The sequence below is a fragment of the Silene latifolia genome, chromosome 3 (genome assembly GCF_048544455.1).
Source record: "Silene latifolia isolate original U9 population chromosome 3, ASM4854445v1, whole genome shotgun sequence".
Taxonomy (NCBI): domain Eukaryota; kingdom Viridiplantae; phylum Streptophyta; class Magnoliopsida; order Caryophyllales; family Caryophyllaceae; genus Silene; species Silene latifolia.
Window position 1 is genome coordinate 150,940,004 of NC_133528.1, and position 23,281 is coordinate 150,963,284.

Consider the following 23,281-nt stretch of genomic DNA (forward strand, 5'->3'; position numbering starts at 1 on the left):
AAATCCCGAACATATATGGACACCATTTTGACAAATATTTTCAAACCGACCCAAAACAACAAATATTTTATTTTTGATCATTATTTCAAAAATGGTCTCGGTTTATTTAGTTTCATCCAGACTTTTGGCCCACACGATTATGAGAGAGTAAAGAGAGGAGAAGATAGAGAAGATTGGAGGGAGAAATAACTTGTTTACTCACTCTCTCTCTTTCTTTCTTTCTACCGTATCTTTCTACTTTCTAGCCTAGACAATTAAAAGTGGTGCACTTCTCAAATTAGCAAGCAATTGCATTGATCATCTCTGTATCTTTCTTTTTACTGTATCTTTCTGGTAAATTTCTTCTCTCTCTACACTTTTTAAGTAACCATATACTGAGTATTTCACTTTGGTTAGCACATGCACTATTTCTTTGTTTCTTTCTTATTTAATTACAGATTTACAGTACATAATTATATCTCTTTTTATCTTACCATTTCTTGCATGTTATTTGTAGATTTAGTATCTTATTATGAACTGAATTTGGGGTTTGATTGTTAATTAGTGAAGTAAGATCATAATTCTGAAGTGGGTATGATTATGTAACAAGGGTTAGTGTCATAAACTTTGAATTTGGGATAAAGATGGAATTTTTAGGGTTTATGCCCAAAGTAGCTTAATTTTTTTACCTGTAGTTTTGGTGCAGGTTTGTGTTGAAACCGTCTTACACTATAATTTGTGAAAGTGTATATCCACTGGTTTGTTTAATGACCTTATCCCTGTGCTTGTTTGTCGAGACTGCGATCAAATCTGAATTCTTATTGTTGCTGTCGCCAAATCCGTCTGCGTTTTGTGGTATTCTGACTTATAACCAGTTTTGAATGCAAATGATGAGAATGGCATCGAATGCAAATGGTCCAATAATGCAAATAAATGACTTATAAACAATGTCTTACCCGTGTGTTATTGTCGCTCCAATCAGCTTCCAAAATGATCCAAAATGGAAATTGTGACGAGAATGAGAGTGGCATCGAATGTTTGCTACTTCAATAATAAAATGGTAGTTCAATTGCTGTTTCCTTCTTAATGTCGAAACAGATTTTCTGTTTTTTGTCGAGCGCATTTAGTCTAAAGTTACTTAGGATGACGTTGAGTTTAATTGAGAGGTTTATTGGATGCACCGTCTTTTTTCTATTCGTTCTTTTACTGGTACAGTGATAATTCATCTTTATTTCCGGCTCTTCTTGTTGGGGTGGTTTTGGACATGATCACATTTGAACCTTAGCTATTTACTCAGGAGTTATGAGCTATGTTGCTCAGACTCGTTTAGAAGGATCCAACACGGGTGCGTGTCCAGCTGTCGAACTCGGCCATTTTTATGAAAAATATGCATATTTTGGCTTAAAATGAGGTGTGGAAGTGTCATACCCTTATCCATGTGTCGAGTGTCAGACACGGCACACGGGTACGTGAGGGAATTAGAAGAGTCGGTGTAACATAGGTTATGAGAAGGCTAATGTCTCTATCGTACTCTCTTCTTTAGGTGGCTTTGGTCTCGCATAAGCACTACGTTGTTAGGTTAAGCCTCAAGGCCCTCAACCATTTTGTCTTAGAACTTGACCTTTTGCTATGGCTGGCTGTTTAGTGTTTTACGATGTGATGAAGCACTACTATATGAGTTCATTAGTTTCTTATGCCTAGTATAAAAGCAAGATTCATTCAGTTGAAGAGGGTTCTGAAACACTTGGTTATTGTTCGGATGAAAGGATATAAAAGGAAAGGTTGAAAGTAGGGTGCAGTTTTCAGTGTTTGGTTTGCAAGCTGATATAAAAAGAAATGGAGGGAACTGAATTTGATGGATCCATTTTCCGTAGAGGCCTAACGGAGATGCTTACCACATTCTATGTACGGAATGTTAGATTTTGAACGAAAATGATCCTTCCTTCCACTTCCTAAATTTGTATCCAACAAATGTTGAAGCAATAGTTCTGAAATATTGAGTTTAGCTCTTTCATTTCTTGTCTGTGTAGGTGAAGAATGGTCGTTACGACTGTACAGCATAAAAACTCCGCAGTGAAATCCAGTTTATAGCCGAAATCAGGTGCTATGGAAATTCGGGATCAGCAAGTAGGTGGGAGGCATAAGTACAGAAATTCAATAGAACGATCTCTTACTTCGGTAAGAAATCATGGCCGATTTTATCCTTCCCGAGTTTTTCTTTCTTTCTTTCTTTTTAGAAAGGCGCAATGAGTAATGACAGTTTTGTTGTTGACGGGTTTTGACTTTTGAGTTTTGAATCAATATGATGGTGTTCAACTAATGCTGTTGTTTCTCTTTGTTTTACAGTGGAATACGGTCCACCAGTACAACGAGCAAGATCCTCTCGGTATTGACAGGAATCTTCTGGACATCATTGCTGAGAGGGATGCTGCAATCAAGGAAAAGAACCAAGCTTTGCTCGAAAAGAAGAAGGCATTTGAAGAGCGTCGTGTGGCAATTGCACAGAGAAATTTAGCAATTAAAGAATGCAATGATGCTGTCATGGAAAGAAACAACGCGTTCATCTCCCTTCAACAAGCTATGATATCTGAGCCTGTAGATTTCAGAGTTCAAGACTCAACCAAGAGGCCCACCTGCAGTCGTGGAAACCAAGCGCAAGCTAGTTCTAGTTATTTCAAGAGTGAAGAAGTGGAAATACTTGATGCTTTGTGTAAAACCATGGTTGCTTCTGAATGTCCTACTGTGAAATCACCAAGGAAGCGGAAACATATACGAGAAGACATGAAAAGGATGGTACTTCCTAATACCATGAAGGTAAATAAAGTTTTCAATACCCAAAATCCCGGTTTGAACAAGATTGACTTTGATGAGACCATAATGCCAATTCCCGGTTGCTCGTGTACCGGTACATTTAGGCGTTGTTACAGGTGGGCAAGTGGCGGGTGGCAATCATCCTGTTGTACAAACACCATTTCGGCTTTTCCCCTTCCACCAAAGCCACATAAGCAGCGTGGTCGTATAAGTGGTCGGAAAATGACGGGAAGTGTCTTCTCGAAATTGCTTAGTCGGTTGGCCGTTGAAGGGTTTGATTTTTCTCGTCCTGTGGATTTGAAGGAACACTGGTCGAAACACGGTACAAACCGCTACATAACAATCAAGTAGTTCATGACTCACATTAGAGGTAATATATATAGATTTAACTTGGTAGGTTTCATCTCTTTTACCCACCATGAGATGGTTTTTGTGCACAAATAGTACTGATTTTCTGTGCAGTTTTAACTATGATGTGAAGCTTAGTGGTGGGAATTTTCTCAGTTTATGGTGTAATGATACCAAACAAATTGAGAAAATGAAAATGATGGCGATTTTCATGCACCCGGTTTTTGTTATTTACTCCGTATCTCATATAATTCGTGTTGATGATAACACGCGTGTGGATGATTGCGCTTCATAAATAAGTACTCCGTTGTTGTTGGGATTTTCATCTGTACATGTGTGTTCTGTGAGGCATTGTCCTACATTGGTGAAAATAGAGTAACGAGACTAGCTAAAAGAAAGTAGCTACGTCGTAAATTAGTAGGCTAGCTATTGCCATGACCATCGGGTTATATAGCCTTATAGGCAGCCGGATATGACCTTACTTGACAACCGACATAGATCGACTTCTCTACTTATGTGAGCCTCGTTCGTTCACCTTCATGCCATCCTTATTCCTAGTAGACCTGGTAAATGGGTCATTTGGGCCGGATTCAGGCCGGGTCACTTAAGATCGGGTCATTTTCTGGTCAACATGTTCTCGGGTCACTTTTGGGTCGGGTCATTTTGGGTCAGGTCGTTTGGGGTCATATTAATTCAGCCATTTCGAGTCGTTTTGATTTAAACGGGTCATTTTGGGTCACTCTAGTTGGGTCACTTTCGGGTCATACATTTCGGGGATCGGGTCGGGTCAGTTTTGCCGGGTCTATAATCCTAAGTCCAGAGCAATTGAAGGAAATTTAGCTTGAAAACACAACACATGATTGATTTCTACTTTGATCCGTGCTCACTACTAAAACCACACATTGAAAAAACACAATGTCCCATATACTGATATACTCCCTCCATTCAACTCCACTTTACATGTATTCCATTTCCGTCCATTCAACTTCACTTTACATGTTTCCTTATTTGGCTAAAAAAATGACAATTCTATCCTTATTGAAAATCTTTATTTACAAAAAATGCCACCCAAACCCCACACTAACCCACCATAAAACCCCACCTTTATGTTTTTTTAATATTTTTAACCTCTTCTTTCTCTTTCCCCATGTACTTTTAATACTTTTTTAATCCGCTCCTTAATATCCGTGTAAAAACCAAAGTTGCAAGGTGGAGTTGAATGGAGGGAGTACTCCGTAATTGGTCATACATACAAGAAACAACTAAGTACATTATGCCTGTCTACGATTGAATTTATACGAGTTTAACTTTTCTGAACTGAATTTATAGAGCCGAATTGAATTTATAAGAGCCTAACTTTTCTGAACTTATAGGGGTTGAATTGAATTGAATTTATAGGATCTTAACTTTTCTGAGTTGAATGGATCTTTTTGTATTTGTTGAAACTTGTAAATTAAGTTAATTTAACATCAACACAAATAAACTCCCCGTGAATTTCACAGACACAAGAACTAGTTAATCTATATATATATATAAAAGAGAGTTTTTTCGAGCGACCTGAGAGCGTCCACATCATCAAAAATAGATTTAGGAAAGTATAATTTTTGATGAAAAAAATAAAGTGGAGAATCTTTTAATTATTATAATATGTATATTTCCTAAATTATATTCAAGTGATATTTCCAATTTTTATATCAAACTTTTACATTTCATTTGTCAAAAAAATATCGTTAAAAAAATTATGAAAATAATATAGTTAGCTTTGTGGTAAAAAATGCTATCATTAGAGTATAAATTTCATATTATTTGGACATATTAAAGAAGGTATAGTTCTTAATATATAAAATTGTGTACTTTTTAGTATGTTTTGTCCCACATTGAAAAATAAGTAGGTGTGGTGAACATACTACATAAAAAATAGTAGAATTGTCCCACATCGAAAAATTAGTATAAGGTGGGTGATTCTATAATTATAAATAGGAGACATACTTAGAACTTAGGCATCAACCCAAAACCTTTTGAGTCTCTTAAGTATTGTCTTGGAGAGCTCTTAAAAGTTTATATCATTGTGGTAAATATACTACGTTTAAATAATATAATTAGAATTAGAATTGTGTTAAAAAAATTCTATCATTAGAGTATAGGTTCATATCATTTGCACATATTTTAATTATGATAAAAAAAAACGTGTATTAATAGATAAATAGTATTTGCTTATTATTAAATCGGGTTGGATGTCGAATTAGGTTCAAAAAATATGGTGTACTTTTAAATATGTTATTCGTCTCACATTGAAAAATAATGTAGATGTGATAAATATACACTACGTATAAATAGTTGAAATGTCCCACATCATAAGATTATCATAAGGTGGGGTGATCCCATAATTATAAATAGGATTTATCCTTGGAACTTAGGTATCACCCCAAATATATTGAATCTCTCAAAGTGCTAAGAGACTTTAAACATAATCTTGAATTAAATGTTAAATTTTTAAAATTGTAACATTTTTTTAGGTGTGAGAAAGATCGATAAAATGGTCAATATTATAACATATTTTAATTATGAAAAAAATAAAAAACAAACGTATGAATATTAATAGATAATATAGTATTTGCTTATTATTAAATCGGGTTGGATGTCGAATTAGGTTCAAAAAATATGGTGTACTTTTAAATATGTTATTCGTCTCACATTGAAAAATAATGTAGATGTGATAAATATACACTACGTATAAATAGTTCAATTGTCCCATATCATAAGATTATCATAAGGTGGGGTGATCCCATGATTATAAATATGATTTATCCTTGGAACTTAGGTATCACCCCAAATATATTGAATCTCTCAAAGTATACTTATTATATAAGAGACTTTAAACATAATCTTGATTTAAATGTTAAATTAAATTTTTAAAGTTGTAACATTTTTTTAGGTGTGAGAAAGATCGATAAAATGGTAATATTATAACGGAAATTTTTCATGGTATCCTCGAATTTTGTTAGATTACACATCGTACCCCTAATTTTAAGTTTGTACATATAATACCCTTGTGTTTACTTTTTTCATAACGCCTACTCCTATGAGTAACTAGAGGAGTAATTGAGCATGCCATGCTATTTGTGTTTTGTTATTTAGGTATTAAATGTTAGTTTATTAAATAAAATATGGATTTAAGAATTAGATTATGAAGTGTTTGTGTAATAGATAACAAAAGAAAAAGGAGTCAAAAGTCATAGGAGTAATGACGTTATGATAGAAGTTGTCAAATGGTATTCAGGGAAAGAAAAAGGTGAACACAGGGGTACCATTTGTAGAAACTTAAAATTAAGGGTACCATGTGTAATCTATCAAAATTCAAGGTTACCATGAGAAATTTCCAATATTATAATGATATAGTTAATTAAATTTTCATTTAAAAGAGAGAGATATCCGTACCAATAAAACAATAAAGGGGGTATTATTTTTTAATTGTTATTTTATTGTCACGCCATCAAACTTAGCGTCCATTTAACAGCCTTTACATTAGGGGGTACCATGGGCAAAAATATGGAATCTCAAGGATACCATAGGCAGATTCTTAAAAGTAAGGGTAACATGGAAAATCTAACAAAATTAAGAGGTACGACGGGAAATTTCCGTATCTCAACTATGATAAAAAAAAATGAAGAAAAACAACGACAAATATTAATGGATAGTACTTGATCATATTATTAAATTTAAATATAACTATTAGATATAATGAGTAGCAATTGTCCGTATTCGGTATTCGGGATCTGGTTTAATGTCGAACTAAGTGCAAAAAAGATGGTGTAATTCTGAGTTTGTTATTTGTCCCATATTGAAAAACAATGCAGGTTTGATGATATATTACGGATAAATAGTAGAATTGTCCCACATCAGAAAAATAATCCAAGTTTGGTGAATATATTACTTATAAATAGTAGAATTGTCCACATCGAAAGATTAGTATAAGGTGGGTTGATTATATGATTATAAATAAGAGTTAACCCACGTATATATTAATCTTGGATTTTTTTTGAAAAAGATATTTTAATAATATGTAAACAAATCATTAGAAATAGAATGTAAACATTAAACCCTTATAACGTTTTTTTTTTTTTTGCATTATAAATAAGTTAATTACCTCGTTGCAACGCACGGGCATTCAAACTAGTTAATTTACTAAAGCTAACTTTAACATAAACTGGTCCATCAAGTTTGAAGTATTTCCTCCGTCTCCGTCATTTATTTACCTTTTTTCTATTCTTTATAAGAGTTATTTTGGGGGCTGATTTATATCGACGACGTTTTAGTAAATATCGACGACGTTTTTCATAAAAAAGACGATAACTTCCCTTTTGACTTTCTCTCTCTAAAAAAATTTCCGCTCAAATGCAACTAAAAAAAAAAAAAACCCAACAACAACAATTAACAATATGACGGATCCCGATTCACCGGTACGTAAACAATTTAATCACTTCAATATTTGCTTAATTTTCAATTTTTTTTGCGCATCGTTAATTCTATTCGATAGTTGATTTACTTCACGTATTAACTTAGTAGTAGCGAGATTTTGATTTTTGTGCGTAAATCTGAAATTGTCCCCCGAAAGTTGAACCATGGACCAAAGTTGGAAACCAACGTTCAGACCATGGTCCAAACGGTGGAAATGCACGTTCACCATGGACCAAACGATGGATTTCCACGTTTGCCATGGACCAAACGATGGATTTCCACGTTTGCCATCGTCCAAACGTTGGAATCCATTGTTTGGCCATGGTTGAACGTTGGAAATCAATGTTTGGCCATGGTTGAACATTGAGTTTCATTGTTTGGCCATGGTTGAACGTTGGTTTTCCTTGTTTGGCCATGGTCGATCGTTGGAAAGTAATTGTTTGGCCACGGTCGATTGTTGAGTCTCGTGTTTTAGTCATGAATTACTCGTTTTATCTTGTTTTCCTTTCGTTTTACGCAATTTATTTAGGTTATGAGTGTTTATTATTGTCTTACTATAGTCCGTATTGCTTGTAAAAGGATTCGTGGGAGACTTTTGGCGAAAATTAAATTGATTACAACCCGTTGTTCGAGACTACTATAGATTTCGAAAGCGTGACGATGCTTTTAGTTGGGCTAATAAAGTCGCATTCGAGAATGGGTTTGCTTTGGTTAAAGCTAATAACGGAGCTAAAAACAGAAAAAAGAACGGGTTATTGGCAAGTTATTTTCGATGTAAAAGACATGGGTTACCAAAACGATCGGATGATCTTGAAAAACCAAGGAGGTCGCAGAAGTGTTCATGCAAGTTTCGTATTCGTGCCGTTCAAAATTTCGTGTCTAAAAATGATCAAGTGACGATAGTGTGGAACATTGTAACCTCCGAGGGTGGTGGACAACACAACCACAACATAGCCGTTTATAAGGACGGGGATCGGCACTTTGCGGGATTGGACGCGGAAGAGAAGACATATGTTAGGCAACAAACAATGGCCGGGGTTCTACCGAGGGATATTAAAAATGTTCTTCATTTGAAAACCCCCGAAAAACCTCAACCGTCAAGCACCCAGCTATATAATGAAACAAGGAAAATTAAGAAAGAAGTTAGGGGTGAAAGAAACACCGCTCAGCAAATGTTGGCTCTAGCGGTAAAAGCGAAATACGTCCATTGGCACGAGATTGATTCCGAGTCAAAAAAGTTGACTCACATTTTTATGGCACATCCTGATTCTGTGAAGTTGTTCCGGGCTTATCCTTACGTGGTCATCATGGATTCGACTTATAAAACCAACACTTACAAGACATTAAGATGGTTGGTGTCACACCCACGGGATCGTCCTTCTTAATTGCATGTTCGATGATTCTTACCGAGTCTGAGGAGATTACAAGTGGCTGTTGAAGAAGTTAGCTAACATTTTAGATGTCACGTGAGCGTCCCCTTCTGTTTTTGTAACCGACTGGGAATTGGGTTTGATCAGCACTCTTACGGTAGTATTTTCCGGGGTTGATCATTTGTTGTATCGATGGCATGTGAACAAAACCATCAATGCAAAAGCCTTGACATTATACAAAACTGAGGGTATGAAGTCACATGTCATCACAAATCGAGAAGACGGTTAGAATAAGGTGCTCAATGCAATTACCGAGGAAGCGTTTCAGCATGCTTGGGAGTGTTTCTGTCGTAAGTGGGGATGTATGTCCGATTATATACAGAGAGCTTGGGGTGAACACGCAGGGAAGTTCGTTTTATGCTATACAAACGAGGTCTTCCATCTTGGTAACACGACAACTTCCCGTGTTGAGTCAGCACATTCTTTATTGAAGGCTTGGTTGAAATCAAGTCATCTCACACTTGACACCATGTGGTCCCGTATCCACGGCATGCTAGAAGGTCAACACTCCAAGATTAAGAAAGAACTCGAAGATGAAATGAGTAAACCAAGAATAACATCCCGTACTTTCTCCTTATTGCAAGGGAACGTGTCTACTAAGGTCATAGAGTTAATGGAGAAAGAACTTTTGAGAGGCCTTGGTTTGGGTATCGGGTTGGTGGATGGATGCCGACACGTGCTACGAACGACTCATGGATTACCTTGTGCATGCAATTTGGTATCTTTGCACAAAAGAGGTAGGAGGGTCCATCTCGAGGATATTCATGTCTTTTGGAAAACATTGGTGTATGATATTCCTCAACAAATGCCGAAAAATGATGGTGATTTGTTTGAGGAATTAGTTGACGGTGTAAGAAACAATGACCCGGTTAAACTAAGGGCGGTCATTGACTTGTTGCGTGATTTCTCCCACCCGGAGGACTAAGAGATTTTGCTACCCCCTATTAATGAGCAACCGAAAGGCCGTCCGAGAGGTTCAACAAGTAGAAACACGTCGGGTTTCGAGCATGCAGAAAGGAAGTTCGGGACACCAAGTACTCACGGTTCAACAAATGCATATCAATCACAACAAAGACTTGGTGATTTCGAATCGGGACCTCCCGGTGCTCCTTTGGGAAGGAACTTTACCATTGGCCTTATATCATCATGGGCCAAACGGTGGGGTGTTCCTGAGATTCTGTGGGGCCACTTCCCTTGTTGGGTGGAGATGACGGTCATTGTGGGTTCCGTGTCAGTGGCGATTACGGAGGGGGTGCAGGGGATGCACCCGCACCCCCTTTGTTAAAAAGTAAGTAAATTTTTGTGTAAATAAGAGACATATTAATTATGTTGGTCCAGTGGTTGTGTGTAGTTTTTCCTTGTTCAAGGTCATGGGTTCAATACTTCTAGTGAACATTTTCTATTCAATATTTTTTTTTACCATTTGTGTTGTGTATATTTTTCCCAATTACACAATAAATTATTATGTTAGAACCAAATTTCTCATTATATAAACATATTTCCGTGTTGTGTATATTTTTCCCAATTACACAATAAATTATTATGTTAGAACCAAATTTCTCATTATATAAACATATTTCCGCAACTTCCGTAATTTCGTTAATTTTTCGCACCCCCGTCCACTGAATCCTAGAATCGCCTCTGTTCCGGGTAATATTTCACACTCAGCGGGGATAAGAGACAGATTATATAGTTATGCGGGAATGGTGTTCGAGGGATATGAGGAGCGGCGATATATACAGAGAGTTGTTTGAAGTCTATCGATTACCAATCACCGGTATGACAGGGTTTGAGGCAGGACTTTGACGAGTTGAGTTTTTTGAGCAGATTAGTTGTGGGTCGGACCATTGGATGTGTGGTAACAATTTGCTAGTTTTTGCAACCTTATTCAACTGGCCGATATGTGTGATTGGTCATACACGAGGGCAAGTCGGGAAGAATGTTTGGGAAGGAAGTTGCAACACTATCATGCCTTTGAATTGAAGACCGAACGGAAGGCCGACTACCGTATGGTATTTTGTGGATTGTCCTCCACCATAGCCATTAGATGTGGTTGCATTCTACAGACCCTCCTGAGAGTCTGCCTATGCCGCCACTTCACCCCGCTTGGTTGACCTACCGAGATGCTAGTGTTGCTCACCTAGATACTTTGTACCAACAGAACATTGAGAATTGGCAAGCATTCATGAGAGAGACCCCGAGAAGACGTCATAGAAGCCGAAATTTTGATAGTGCGACAGATATCTCAATTAATAGTTGTTCGGATTGAAAAAACTATTAAGTTCACTTGTGTAATATATTAAGTTCAGTTATCTCATGTTACTAATTCTGAAATTTCTGGAATTCATAACAACTAATACAAATTTAGAAATTTTTGCAAATACTCACTACTTCATAACAATGGCTAACATAAGGAAAACAAACAAATACAAGATACATTTGAAATAAAACTTCATCATCCTTGACAAACCCGAAATCTCTTCTTTTAAACCTATCACTTGCTCTTTCATGACATTTCCACTTGATGCATCATCACCTTCATCTTCACATGCTATCTTCAACCTTTTTGTTATTGTCAAATGATCTTCAGTCAACCACGACACAAAATTATTGCAATCTAAACACTTAAAATACGCTTTCATTGGATTATTAATTGACCCGGAAATCTTGATGATAGCGTTCTTGCCACAACGATTGCAACATTGATTCTTAAAATTAAGGCCTTCAATTGGGTGGTTTCTCCACATGATGTCGACATAAGTAGAGAGATGAAGAAGAAAATAGAATTGGAAAATAGAAGAAGATGAAGATGAGTGAAAAATAAAAGAAGATGAATATGTTAATATAGTTGAGATTCAGGACAAAATGGAGGGAATATAACCATTTTCGTAACGATGTGATGGAATTTTCGCTCCCCCATGTCCTATCAGGCTCTTGCCCGAAGTCCAGCCTGTAAGTCTCGTTCGCGGCCCGAGACTCAGTAATCGCAATAGGCATCGAGACCGGGATAGCCTGAATATACCCAAACTGACGATGCACCGATCGGCTGGTACGACTCTACTGTGGGATTTATCTGTATGCATCCCTTTAAATATAAGGACTATAACGAATTATAACATGATGAAACTAGTCATAAAATGAATTGCATAAACAAAATTGTAAAGGATTAAGAAATAACCTTCGGTCCTAGCTAATTCGGCCTATGAACAATATCGCAATGATATTCTCCTATCAGTTGCACCCAAGATGCTCCGAGAAATGCCCTTTGATTTTGCTAGAATCGATCCAAAAATTAACTAATTAATTTTTAGGTTTTTGTGTTTTTCTTCTGATGAGATGGAGGCAAGAATGGGATGGAGGAATTAGGTTAGAAAATTTTTACTCATATCTCTCCCTATAACCGTGTATGTGAGAGAGATTAGGGTAGAATTTTCCTTCTAATTACTCGGCCCATAATCCGAAATTAGGAGAGTTATTTCTCTTATTTTCGGTTATTCCAAAAATGTATAAAATGTGTTAAATATAAATTGTCATCTAGTGAGGATCGAACCCATGACCTCTTGGTTTGAGTACCTTCACTATTACCACTATGACACATTCATCTTGTTGATATTAAATATAACCGATTACATTTAATTACGAATTAACATATTAATTCGTCCAAGCTAACGTTACATACATTTAATTAAATATAACTTATTATATTCAATTTACGAATTGACAGTTAATTCGTCTCAACTAATATTATTTAATCTTCATTAAATAATTGTCTCATCAACACATTGACTAACTGTTTAGTCATATAAGGCATCAATGTGATTATATTTCTATAACCACATCTCTTAAACACATCCTATAGGTGTGACATTTAGGTACCAGTTGATCACCGCCATCTGTATGATAATAACGTCAAACTTTCTAGCAAGCCAACCGTTATTAGGTAATCGTTAATCAACTGATTAAAATACGAAGTATACCCTTGTGAACCTGTAAGAGATTTACAAATGTTATCACACTAATTTGTGGAGGACACAAGCTCCAACAAACTCCCACTTGTCCTCACAAGTGTATGTGCGATAACCGATTCTCATATCCTAAAATTTCTCCCACTCAATGTAAAACAATTTGCAAATTCCGTATTCACAAAGGTCGTATTTTACAAGTGATCAGTATCAAGAGTGGTTTCCCCGACTAGAGAGTAACTTAACTGATAAACGAATCAACATTCGAGCATGGCCATGCATTTCAGTTACAACTCCTCGAGTGGCCCTGAGAAATAACTATACCTGATAAGGGTTGGATATTTTCCTCAACTCGAATCCTGCAGATGTAAGCACAGTATGAAATGACCCAGAAAAAATCTACTTAGCCTCTATTTACGGCAGACCGTGAGAAAGAAACCAAAGTCACCCAAAAACCGCCTTAATCTCAAGCAACAGTCGATAGTCAAAAGAATCGACTCTAGGAACACAATGGACGTTCAATCCACGACCTGGCACCGAATGTTTTTAAACATTTAGGACTCCATTACGTTGTCACAAAAATTTGTCCTACGAGGTATCGTTATAATCTCGCATCTGTGATCGATCAGTCAACTGCTTGACTTATGGCTCGTTGAACCCACCATCAATCGACTGCACAATATAATAGCCGGAGTTATCAGCTCACATTGGCGATTACGGACCAAACAAATATAATGTAATTCAGTTCACTTTGTGGCGTTCAATGTTGTCAGTACAATCCACATGAAAAACAAAATATTATATATTAAAACGATGAAGTTATAAATAGTATATGAAACGATAATGTATCAAATACATAATCAACTACTACAACTCAGGAACACGTTTAATTCCCATGGAAATAACGTGCCCTACATGCTTATTATAATTCAACGATTCAGTAGTAGAATCTGCTACAACACTCTGTCTGGAACTCTTCCAGTTGACCGCAACACCATTAAGGGTGAAGACGAACCCGGACTGAGATTTTGAATCATCTCGATCCGTTTGGAAACTAGCATCTGCGTAACCGATTGCGCATAGCTTAATATCTCCTCCATAAGTCAATACCCAATCCTTAGTCCTCCGTAGGTACTTGAGGATGTTTTTAACAGTTATCCAGTGTGTTTCGCCTGGATTGCCTTGGTACCGACTCGTCATACTCAATGCATATGCCATGTCTGGACGTGTGCATATCATGGCATATATGATCGATCCTATTACAGATGCATAAGGAATACGACTCATGCGTTCAACCCCTTCAGGCGTCGTGGGTGACTGAGACTTGCTCAACTACATCCCAGATGTCATTGGAAGGTTCCCCTTCTTGGAGTTGGTCATGCTGAACCTCTCAAGAATCTTATCCAAATAAGACTCCTGACTAAGTGATAACGTCCGTCGTGATCTATCTCGGTAGATACGGATTCCCAAAATGCGTTGTGCCTCACCCAGATCCTTCATCTGGAAATGGTTCTTCAACCATCCTTTAACCGAAGATAAGAGAGGAATGTCATTCCCAATCAAGAGTATGTCATCGACATACAATATCAAGAATACAATCTTGCTCCCACTCGACTTGATATATAAGCATGGTTCCTCGACCGATCGAGTGAAACCATACTCTTTTATCACCTGGTCGAAACGATGATTCCAACTCCGAGAAGCTTGCTTAAGTCCATAAATGGAACGCTTAAGCTTGCATACTTTTTTAGGATGTTCGGGATCTATGAAACCTTCGGGTTGTACCATGTACAAATCTTCCTCCAAATAACCGTTTAAGAAGGCGGTTTTCACATCCATTTGCCAAATTTCACAATCATGAAAAGCGGTAATCGCTAAGATTATCCGAATGGAACGTAGCATGACTACAGGTGCAAAATCTCATCATAATGCAATCCGTGCACTTGAGTGAAACCTTTTGCCACAAGTCGTGCCTTATAGGTATCTGGTTGCGCGTCTACAAAATGCTTTATTTTGTAAAGCCATTTACACTGTAGAGGTTTTACCTTATTAGGTAAATCAACTAGATCCCATACGTTATTGTCATACATGGAGTCCATCTCGGATTGCATGGCTTCGAGCCATAGCTTTGAGTCGGAACAGGCCATAGCACCTTTATAGGTTGCGGGTTCATTACTTTCTAGAAGTAAAACGTCATTCTCCTCGACCATACCAATGTATCTGTCCGGAGGATTACAGACTCTACCCGACCTCCTAGGTTCCTCAGGAATATGAACCGTGTCATCAGTTGGAGGAACAACTTCCTCCATCCGTTCCTCGGTTGTTGGTTCTGGAATCTCCGACATCTCGAAGGTTCTATTACTCGTCTTGTTCTCGAGAAATTTTTTCTCTAAGAACGTCGCACTAGCCGCAACAAAAACTCGATGTTCGGTGGGCGAATAGAAGTAATGACCAAATGTTCCTTTTGGATAACCTATAAAGTATGTCTTGACCGATCGCGGGCCGAGCTTATCCTCGTGTCTCCACTTGACATAAGCCTCGCAGCCCCAAACCCGAATAAAGGACAAGTTAGGGACCGTTCCCTTCCACATTTCATATGGAGTCTTGTCGATGACTTTAGTCGGACTTGGTTAAGTATAAGAGCGGTGACAAAAGAGCAAAACCCCATAATGAATCAGGCACTACCGTGTGACTCATCATGGATCGAACCATATCAAGTAAGGTTCGATTTCTCCGTTCGGACACACCATTCAATTGAGGTGTTCTAGGTGGAGTTAACTGTAAAACGATTCCACAGTCTTTCAGGTGTTGATCAAACTCATTTGAAAGATATTCGCCACCCCGATCTGAACGGAGTGTTTTAACCTTTCTACCCAGTTGGTTCTGTACCCTGTTCTGGTATTCCTTGAATTTCTAAAAGGACTCACTTTTATGCTTCATTAAGTAGACATATCCGTATCTACTTAAATCGTCCGTGAAAGTGATAAAATATCTATAGCCATCTCTAGCGGTAATTAACATAGGTCCACATACGTCAGTATGTATGAGTCCTAATAGGTCACTAACGCGCATTCCAACACCTTTGAAGGAAATTCGAGTCATTTTGCCAATGAGACATGATTCAAACGTGCCATATGTAGAAAAATCGAATGCGGGAATGGTCCCATTATCGACGAGTTTCTTCACGCGTTTCTCATTTATGTGTCCCATTCGACAATGCCTTAGATAGGTTTGATCTTTGTCACCAACCTTTATTTTCTTATTATTCACGTGTAATACTTCCGTGGTTTGGTCTAAGATGTAAATTTCATTTATGGAAACTGCTTTGGCATAAATCATTTCATTGAAAGTGAAAATACAGCTATTATCCTTTATTGAAAATGCAAAACCGTGTTTAGCAAGTACGGAAACTGAAATAAAGTTCTTAGACAAACTGGGTACATAGTAACAGTTATATAAAAATAACTCAAAACCACTAGGGAGTTGGATTACGTATGTTCCCTTCGAGACAGCAGCAACTCGTGCTCCATTCCCGACTCGCAGGTCCACATCACCTTTTTCGAGAGGTATGATGTTCTTTAGACCCTGCAAATGATTACACAGATGAGAACCACAACCAGTATCTAGTACCCAAGTTCCGAAACTTGCATGGTTAATCTCAATCATGTGAATATAAGATGACATACCAACAGGAACGACGCGGTCTGCTTTGATGTCCTCACGGTACACGGGACAGTTCCTCCTCCAATGTCCAGTCTTGTGACAATGGTGGCACTCAATGTCACCGCCCTTGCTCTTTACCTTGCCCTGTGAGCCACTAGTCTCACCAGGCGCACTCTTACCGTTACCTGGCTTTTTAAACTTTGGCTTACCTATAGGTAGGTCGCCATGAGCCTTACCTTTACCTTTACCCTTATTGTAAATCGTGAGAACATCCTGCTTCATGCTCCCACTCAATTTCATATCCTTCTCGGTCTGTACGAGAAGGGAGTGTAGCTCATGAGGACTCCTTTTCAAGTCATTCATGTAGTAGTTCGCCCTGAAAAGGGCAAAACCATCGTGAAAAGAATGAAGCATTCGGTCTATGACAATGCTCTCACTGATTTTACAATCAAGTGCCTCCAGCTTCTCGACATTCTCAATCATGTGAAGAATGTGTGGGCTAACCGGTTGGCCCTTCTGGAGTTTCGCATCAAAGAAGCGACATGTATGCTCATAAGTAACAATTCTCGGTGCCTTTGAGAACTCGTTAGTGAGCGTGGTGAAAATCTTGTTTGCACCCTGAGCAATGAAGCGTCTCTGCAAATTGGTTTCCATTGCAAAGATGAGTACGTTCTTTATCGCACCCGCTTCCATAACGAAGTCACTATAAACAATTGACTCGTTGACTCCTGCATTGGGACCTGGGTTGACCGGTATTGGCTTAGTTAAGTACTTGAGCTTACCGTCAGCAATGGCAGCATTCCGTAGTGCCGCCTCACAGTCCGCAAAGTTGGACCCATCATTCTTCAATCGTGTGGACTGATTCATGTGGTCCATGAAAGCTTTCAGCCAGGACTCGCGTCCAAGTGTGGCACTAGGCATTGGGATTGCGTTATTTCCAGCCATTTAGTTGTAACAGTATTATCAAAATATACGTGTTCTACACTGCGAGAAGAAAAATAAAAATAATAAGCATGTGCATCGTTTATATTTTAAAGTCTAATGAACTACTGTCATAACGCGAAGACTCAAAACATTTATACAATTGACCTCCCTCAAGAATTATATAAATGATCCCAAAACTCAATTCTCTGTAAATTGATAAACTAACCTTTTAGCTAATTCTACCGTTAGAATTCTTGGTCGATAAATTTCTGTAAATTATATCTTTAGTCCATCATAATCACGAGAAACTCTTCGGACTATGATGTTGAGGTAAACTAAGTCAACACAAACTACTTATCCAACGTAGAAGGGGTCATATTATGCCTACCGACGAAGAAAGGATTAATAGTTGTTTGCCCTTATAAAGACTAGTCTCAATTTCCGTTTTAGAGGAAGATCCCATCAACTTTATTTTAATTCATTTTAAGTGAACTAATATCTAGCACGCGAGAATGAATAAACTAAGGTGATGGCTTAATAAGTTTGTGACATCTGTATGTCCATGAAAACTAACATACAACCTATATGAGTCAATTTTCAGGCATTTTAGCAGTAGGTGGTTTGGTTTTAGGCGGAAAATGATGCATTAATAACTAGCATGTGAATGAAAATCAATAAGAATGAAAACGTAAAAACAATAAAAAGTCCTAGTGTGGCATATCCTATCAAACGAACACAAATACAAGTTTGGAATCCATCCCTGGACCCGAGAAGCTTGTCTTGATGTTCCATCTTGATCCATGTAGCGGGAGTGAGCTCCAATCTCCATCTTTAGTCTTCTTTTGAAAAATACAATAAATAAAATTTACATAATAAACCTATTTATTACATTCTAATTTCAAAACCCAAAACTAAAGAAAAATAAAGGAGATTCGAGATCTCATAATTACATAAAAATTATGTTTCCTTCATTACGAAAACATAATTAACTAAGGCCACACTAAGTATTACAAATTACAACTGATTGCAAAAATACGTAAATTAAATTCATTCAATCGATTCATTCAACTAAAATAAAATGCATCAACTAAAAATAAATTAAACATACATGACACAATTCCTTAATTATGTTGATTAATTTATCTAAACCACCTATTTAAATCAAATTAAGTGACAATTCCTCAATTAATCACATTAATTTCAATCTTAATTCACATTAAACTTGTAATATGAATTTAATCCATCAATATTTTAAACTTCTTTAAAATAATTAGGTATCTATTAATTATGAACCGCTTCACAATAATTAATTTGCCAAAACAAACAAACAAAATTTCTTTTGAAAATTATCTCGGTAAAAAACCGAACCAACCCATTAAAAAGACTTTTCCTCGGTTTTTCAGCAAAAACCGAAAGGGAAAAAAAAACAGATTTTTTTTTTATAATACTGCTGGACGTGAACAGTAACCGAAACGTGAACAGTAACAGAATTTTTTTTTCTTTCTTTTCTCGGCAAAACAGGAAAAACAGCCCGTTACTTTTCTTTAAACACGGTTTTTCTGTAAAAACCGAAACAAAACAATAATTTTTTTTTTTATAATCTGCCCTGTGAACAGTAACTATGACGTGAACAGTGACAAAAAAAAAAATTCGGATGCTTTTCAAATCGGCATAAACAAAAACAGCCGCGAAAAAAAAACTTTAATCGGTTTTTCAGGAAAATACGAAAGGAAAAAAAAAAACAGAAAATATATTTTTTTTTAAAAAAAAATACTGTTCATCCGTGAACAGTACAGAAACAGAAAGAAAAAAAAAAAAATTCCACGGCAAAAAAAAACAGCCGATTATATTTTTTTCTTCGCAAACCCTAATTATTGTTTACAAACAGTTTTATGAAAATTATCAAAATTAAGATCCGTGGCCTTGGCTCTGATACCACTTGTGAGATTTATCTGTATGCATCCCTTTAAATATAAGGACTATAACGAATTATAACATGATGAAACTAGTCATAAAATGAATTGCATAAACAAAATTGTAAAGGATTAAGAAATAACCTTTGGTCCTAGCTAATTCGGCCTATTAACAATATCGCAATGATATTCTCCTATCAGTTGCACCCAAGATGCTCCGAGAAATGCCCTTTGATTTTGCTAGAATCGATCCAAAAATTAACTAATTAATTTTTAGGTTTTTGTGTTTTTCTTCTGATGAGATGGAGGCAAGAATGAGAGGGAGGAATTAGGTTAGAAATTTTTTACTCATATCTCTCCCTATAACCGTGTATGTGAGAGAGATTAGGGTAGAATTTTCCTTCTAATTACTCGGCCCATAATCCGAAATTAGGAGAGTTATTTCTCTTATTTTCGGTTATTCCAAAAATGTATAAAATGGGTTAAATATAAAATTGTCATCTAGTGAGGATCGAACCCATGACCTCTTGGTTTGAGTACCCTCACTATTACCACTATGACACATTTATCTTGTTGATATTAAATATAACCGATTACATTTAATTACGAATTAACATATTAATTCGTCTAAGCTAACATTACATACATTTAATTAAATATAACTTATTATATTCAATTTACGAATTGTGATTAATTGTCTCAACTAATATTATTTAATCTTCATTAAATAATTGTCTCATCAACACATTGACTAACTGTTTAGTCATATAAGGCATCAATGTGATTATATTTCTATAACCACATCTCTCAAACACATCCTATAGGTGTGACCTTTAGGGACCAGTTGATCACCGCCATCTGTATGATAATAACGTCAAACTTTCTAGCAAGCCAACCGTTATTAGGTAATCGTTAATCAACTGATTAAAATACGAAGTATACCCTTGTGAACCTGTAAGAGATTTACAAATGTTATCACACTAATTTGTGGAGGACACAAGCTCCAACATCTACTATATCAAGATGCCTGATAAAACCCGAGTAAAGCGATACTCTGCAAGCTCCCTGGGGACGGTTCCCGTAGGGCAACCATCGGACATGCTCCGACCTAAGATCGTCCAAACTATGACGATACATCTGAAAAGTATGAGAATCACCCTTAGCCCGAGGCAAACCGTCCCAAGCCTCAACAAGAGGACGATCCTCAAAAAAGAAACTATCGTCGAGTCGGAACCTGGGAAAGTACTCGTATATCCATGCCTGGAGTAACGGTAGACACCCACTAACACCAGTACTATCTCGACGCGATGTTATCTCTAACTGTCGGTACAAGTAAGCCAAACAAGTAGCACCCCAAGCATAGGAACCAACCCGATCAAGACTATCAAACAAGGGCAACAACTGAGCGGACACCCTATGACCACTCTTATCCATGAAAAGAGTATGACCCAGTAAAATCAAGAGGTAAGCCCGTAACGAGTCATGCTCGTTCCCTAGGTAAACAACATTCCTCAAGTCCGATGTAAGTAAACCGCCATTCTTATAGCGCAGTGGTACAACATCGGACTCAGGAACTCCATAAAACCGCGCAATCTTCCCCTCAGACCACTATCACCAGCCTCGGCCAAACCGTCCACACGCACCCGCTCACCACTAACAGCTATCCCAAGAATATGCTGGACATCATGGAGCATGATACTAATCTCTCTAAAAGGCATATGGAAAGTGTTAGTATCCGGGTGCCACCTCTCGATAAAAGCACTAAGGAAGTTATCATCTAGACCGGTGGTAAAACACTTCCTCAAAACCCCAAGCCCGCTCGCCTGTACCCTAGCGGCAACAACCTCACTGAGACATATATCCTTAATCTCCCTCACAGCTTTCGGCCTCTCGTAGAGCTTGATCCACGACCTCATATTCTCCGGGTTAGGGTCCGACCAACAGTTGAACGCAACATGTCCACCAAAACTCCGTAAAATGCCAATGTTACTAGGACCACCAGGAACGGGCTCTCTTAGGATCCAAGAACTATCCCTCCTCAGCCTCCTCGACCTATCGGTGCTAGAGGACGTCTCTCTAACACTCGAATAGCGTCCTCTACTATCCCGGCCCAACCTCGGACTCAACAATCTCTGCGATGACGGGCTCTCTTGGACCCGATACTCTCCAGCATCCTCCTCCTCCTCGGAACCGTCATCCGACGGCTCATCCTCTCTATTATGCCGGTAACTACCAGCAACCTCCCGTGACCTCGCCTCATCCGAATCACTACGGACGTGACCGGGAGTAGACATCATAACCATGTGAGACGTCTCTCAAAGTGGCGGTGGCTCTTTGTGGGCCTGCTTAACACGCAAACGACGCTTCGAGCCCGTAACAAACCGCCCAGCAGTACGGTCGTGTACGTATGGCGGAGGCGGAGCTTGCATGATTGCCTTTCCTCTCTCATTTCGATCTCCCATCTGCATTAAGAAAATAAAAGTTGTTAGAAAACACGTTAATCGACTATAAAACTTATAAAGTAAATAAAATCGGCAAATAATAGCAAAAAACACGGTTTTTAAAAAAAAAATTGAATTTACCACGAACGAAAGTGGAAATCGCACGTTTGACCATGGATCAAACCAACAAAACTAACGTTTGACCATGGCCAAACGTGCAAAATCCACGTTTACCATGGCTCAAACAATCAAACTCCTTGTTCACCATGGTAGAAACGAAGGAAAATTACGTTTCTCCATGGATGAACGTTATAAACCAACGTTTCTCCATGGTTGAACGTAGCTTTCCAACGTTTTCCTATGGTTGAACGTAGCTTTCCTCCGTTTCTCCATGGTGAAACGTATATTTCCCACGTTTCAACCATGGATTCCCCATTCCCCAATTTTTTCGACTCAAAATCGACACAAACAACAACATTAATCGACATATAATTCAACCTATTTTGCAAACAACAATACAATTACAACTAATTAGCTCCAAATTAACACAAAACAACTAACAAATTAACACAAAACAACTAACCAACTCAATAATAATTCAACTAATTGGATACATTCTAAAACATAAACTAATTTCACCTAAATTAATTATTAATACCAAATCCAATCAATTTAATCGATTAGCAATAACAATAAAGGAAAGAAACAATTATAAACTATTTAATTTCATAGTTTAACTCAATTAAATTCAATTTCTAAACTAATTTAACAAAAAAAAAAGGAAAAGTCACTTACCTTGTAGCAGCGGTTGGACGACGGTTGTCAGTGGTGGTGGCGTGGTGTCGGCGGCGTGGTGGTAGCAGCGGCAGTGGCGTGGTAGTCGTGGTGGCCGAGACGATTGAGTGTTGGTGGAAGTTGATGGGTTAATTTTTTTGTTTTTTGAATTAGAGAATTGTGTTTGTTTAGTGAGATAGTAGGGGCAATTGTCGTCTTTTTTATGAAAAACGTCGTCGATATTTACTAAAACGTCGTCGATGTTTACTAAAACGTCGTCGATATTTACAAATCGGGTTATTTTTAATCAAAGATAAACAAAAAACACAAAAAAGACGAAAAAAGTACATCTTTATGTATGAGTTTATTCCTTGACTCAAACACAAAGAAATTGATGTCACTCATGACTTGAATTTGCATCCTTTTGTTGAATTTGTGTTGCACTATTTATAGTATGGTATGAACTATGATGCAGCCATTATTATATTAACACTTAAAACACATGTTCAATTATATTAACAGTTTTAACACATGTACAATTATATTGTTTTGACACATGTACACTTATATTGTTTTGT

At 37.4% G+C, this 23,281-nt stretch overlaps 1 protein-coding gene across 3 annotated transcripts; it reads left to right on the forward strand.

The window, feature by feature from the left end:
* Positions 1-135: 135 nt before the first annotated feature.
* LOC141648493 (uncharacterized) lies at positions 136-3,354 on the forward strand. Of its 3 annotated transcripts, XM_074457193.1 has the most exons (4): positions 136-333; positions 2,010-2,157; positions 2,326-2,793; positions 2,895-3,354. In XM_074457193.1, the coding sequence occupies exons 2-4, from the start codon at positions 2,086-2,088 to the stop codon at positions 2,982-2,984; spliced, it is 630 nt and encodes a 209-aa protein (XP_074313294.1). In that variant the 5' UTR covers positions 136-333; positions 2,010-2,085; the 3' UTR covers positions 2,985-3,354. The 3 variants fall into 3 exon arrangements, with proteins under 3 accessions (XP_074313294.1, XP_074313292.1, XP_074313293.1); XM_074457191.1 differs by having other exon boundaries at positions 137-333; positions 2,326-3,354; XM_074457192.1 differs by lacking the exon at positions 136-333 and adding an exon at positions 364-1,884 and having other exon boundaries at positions 2,326-3,354.
* Positions 3,355-23,281: the final 19,927 nt, after the last annotated feature.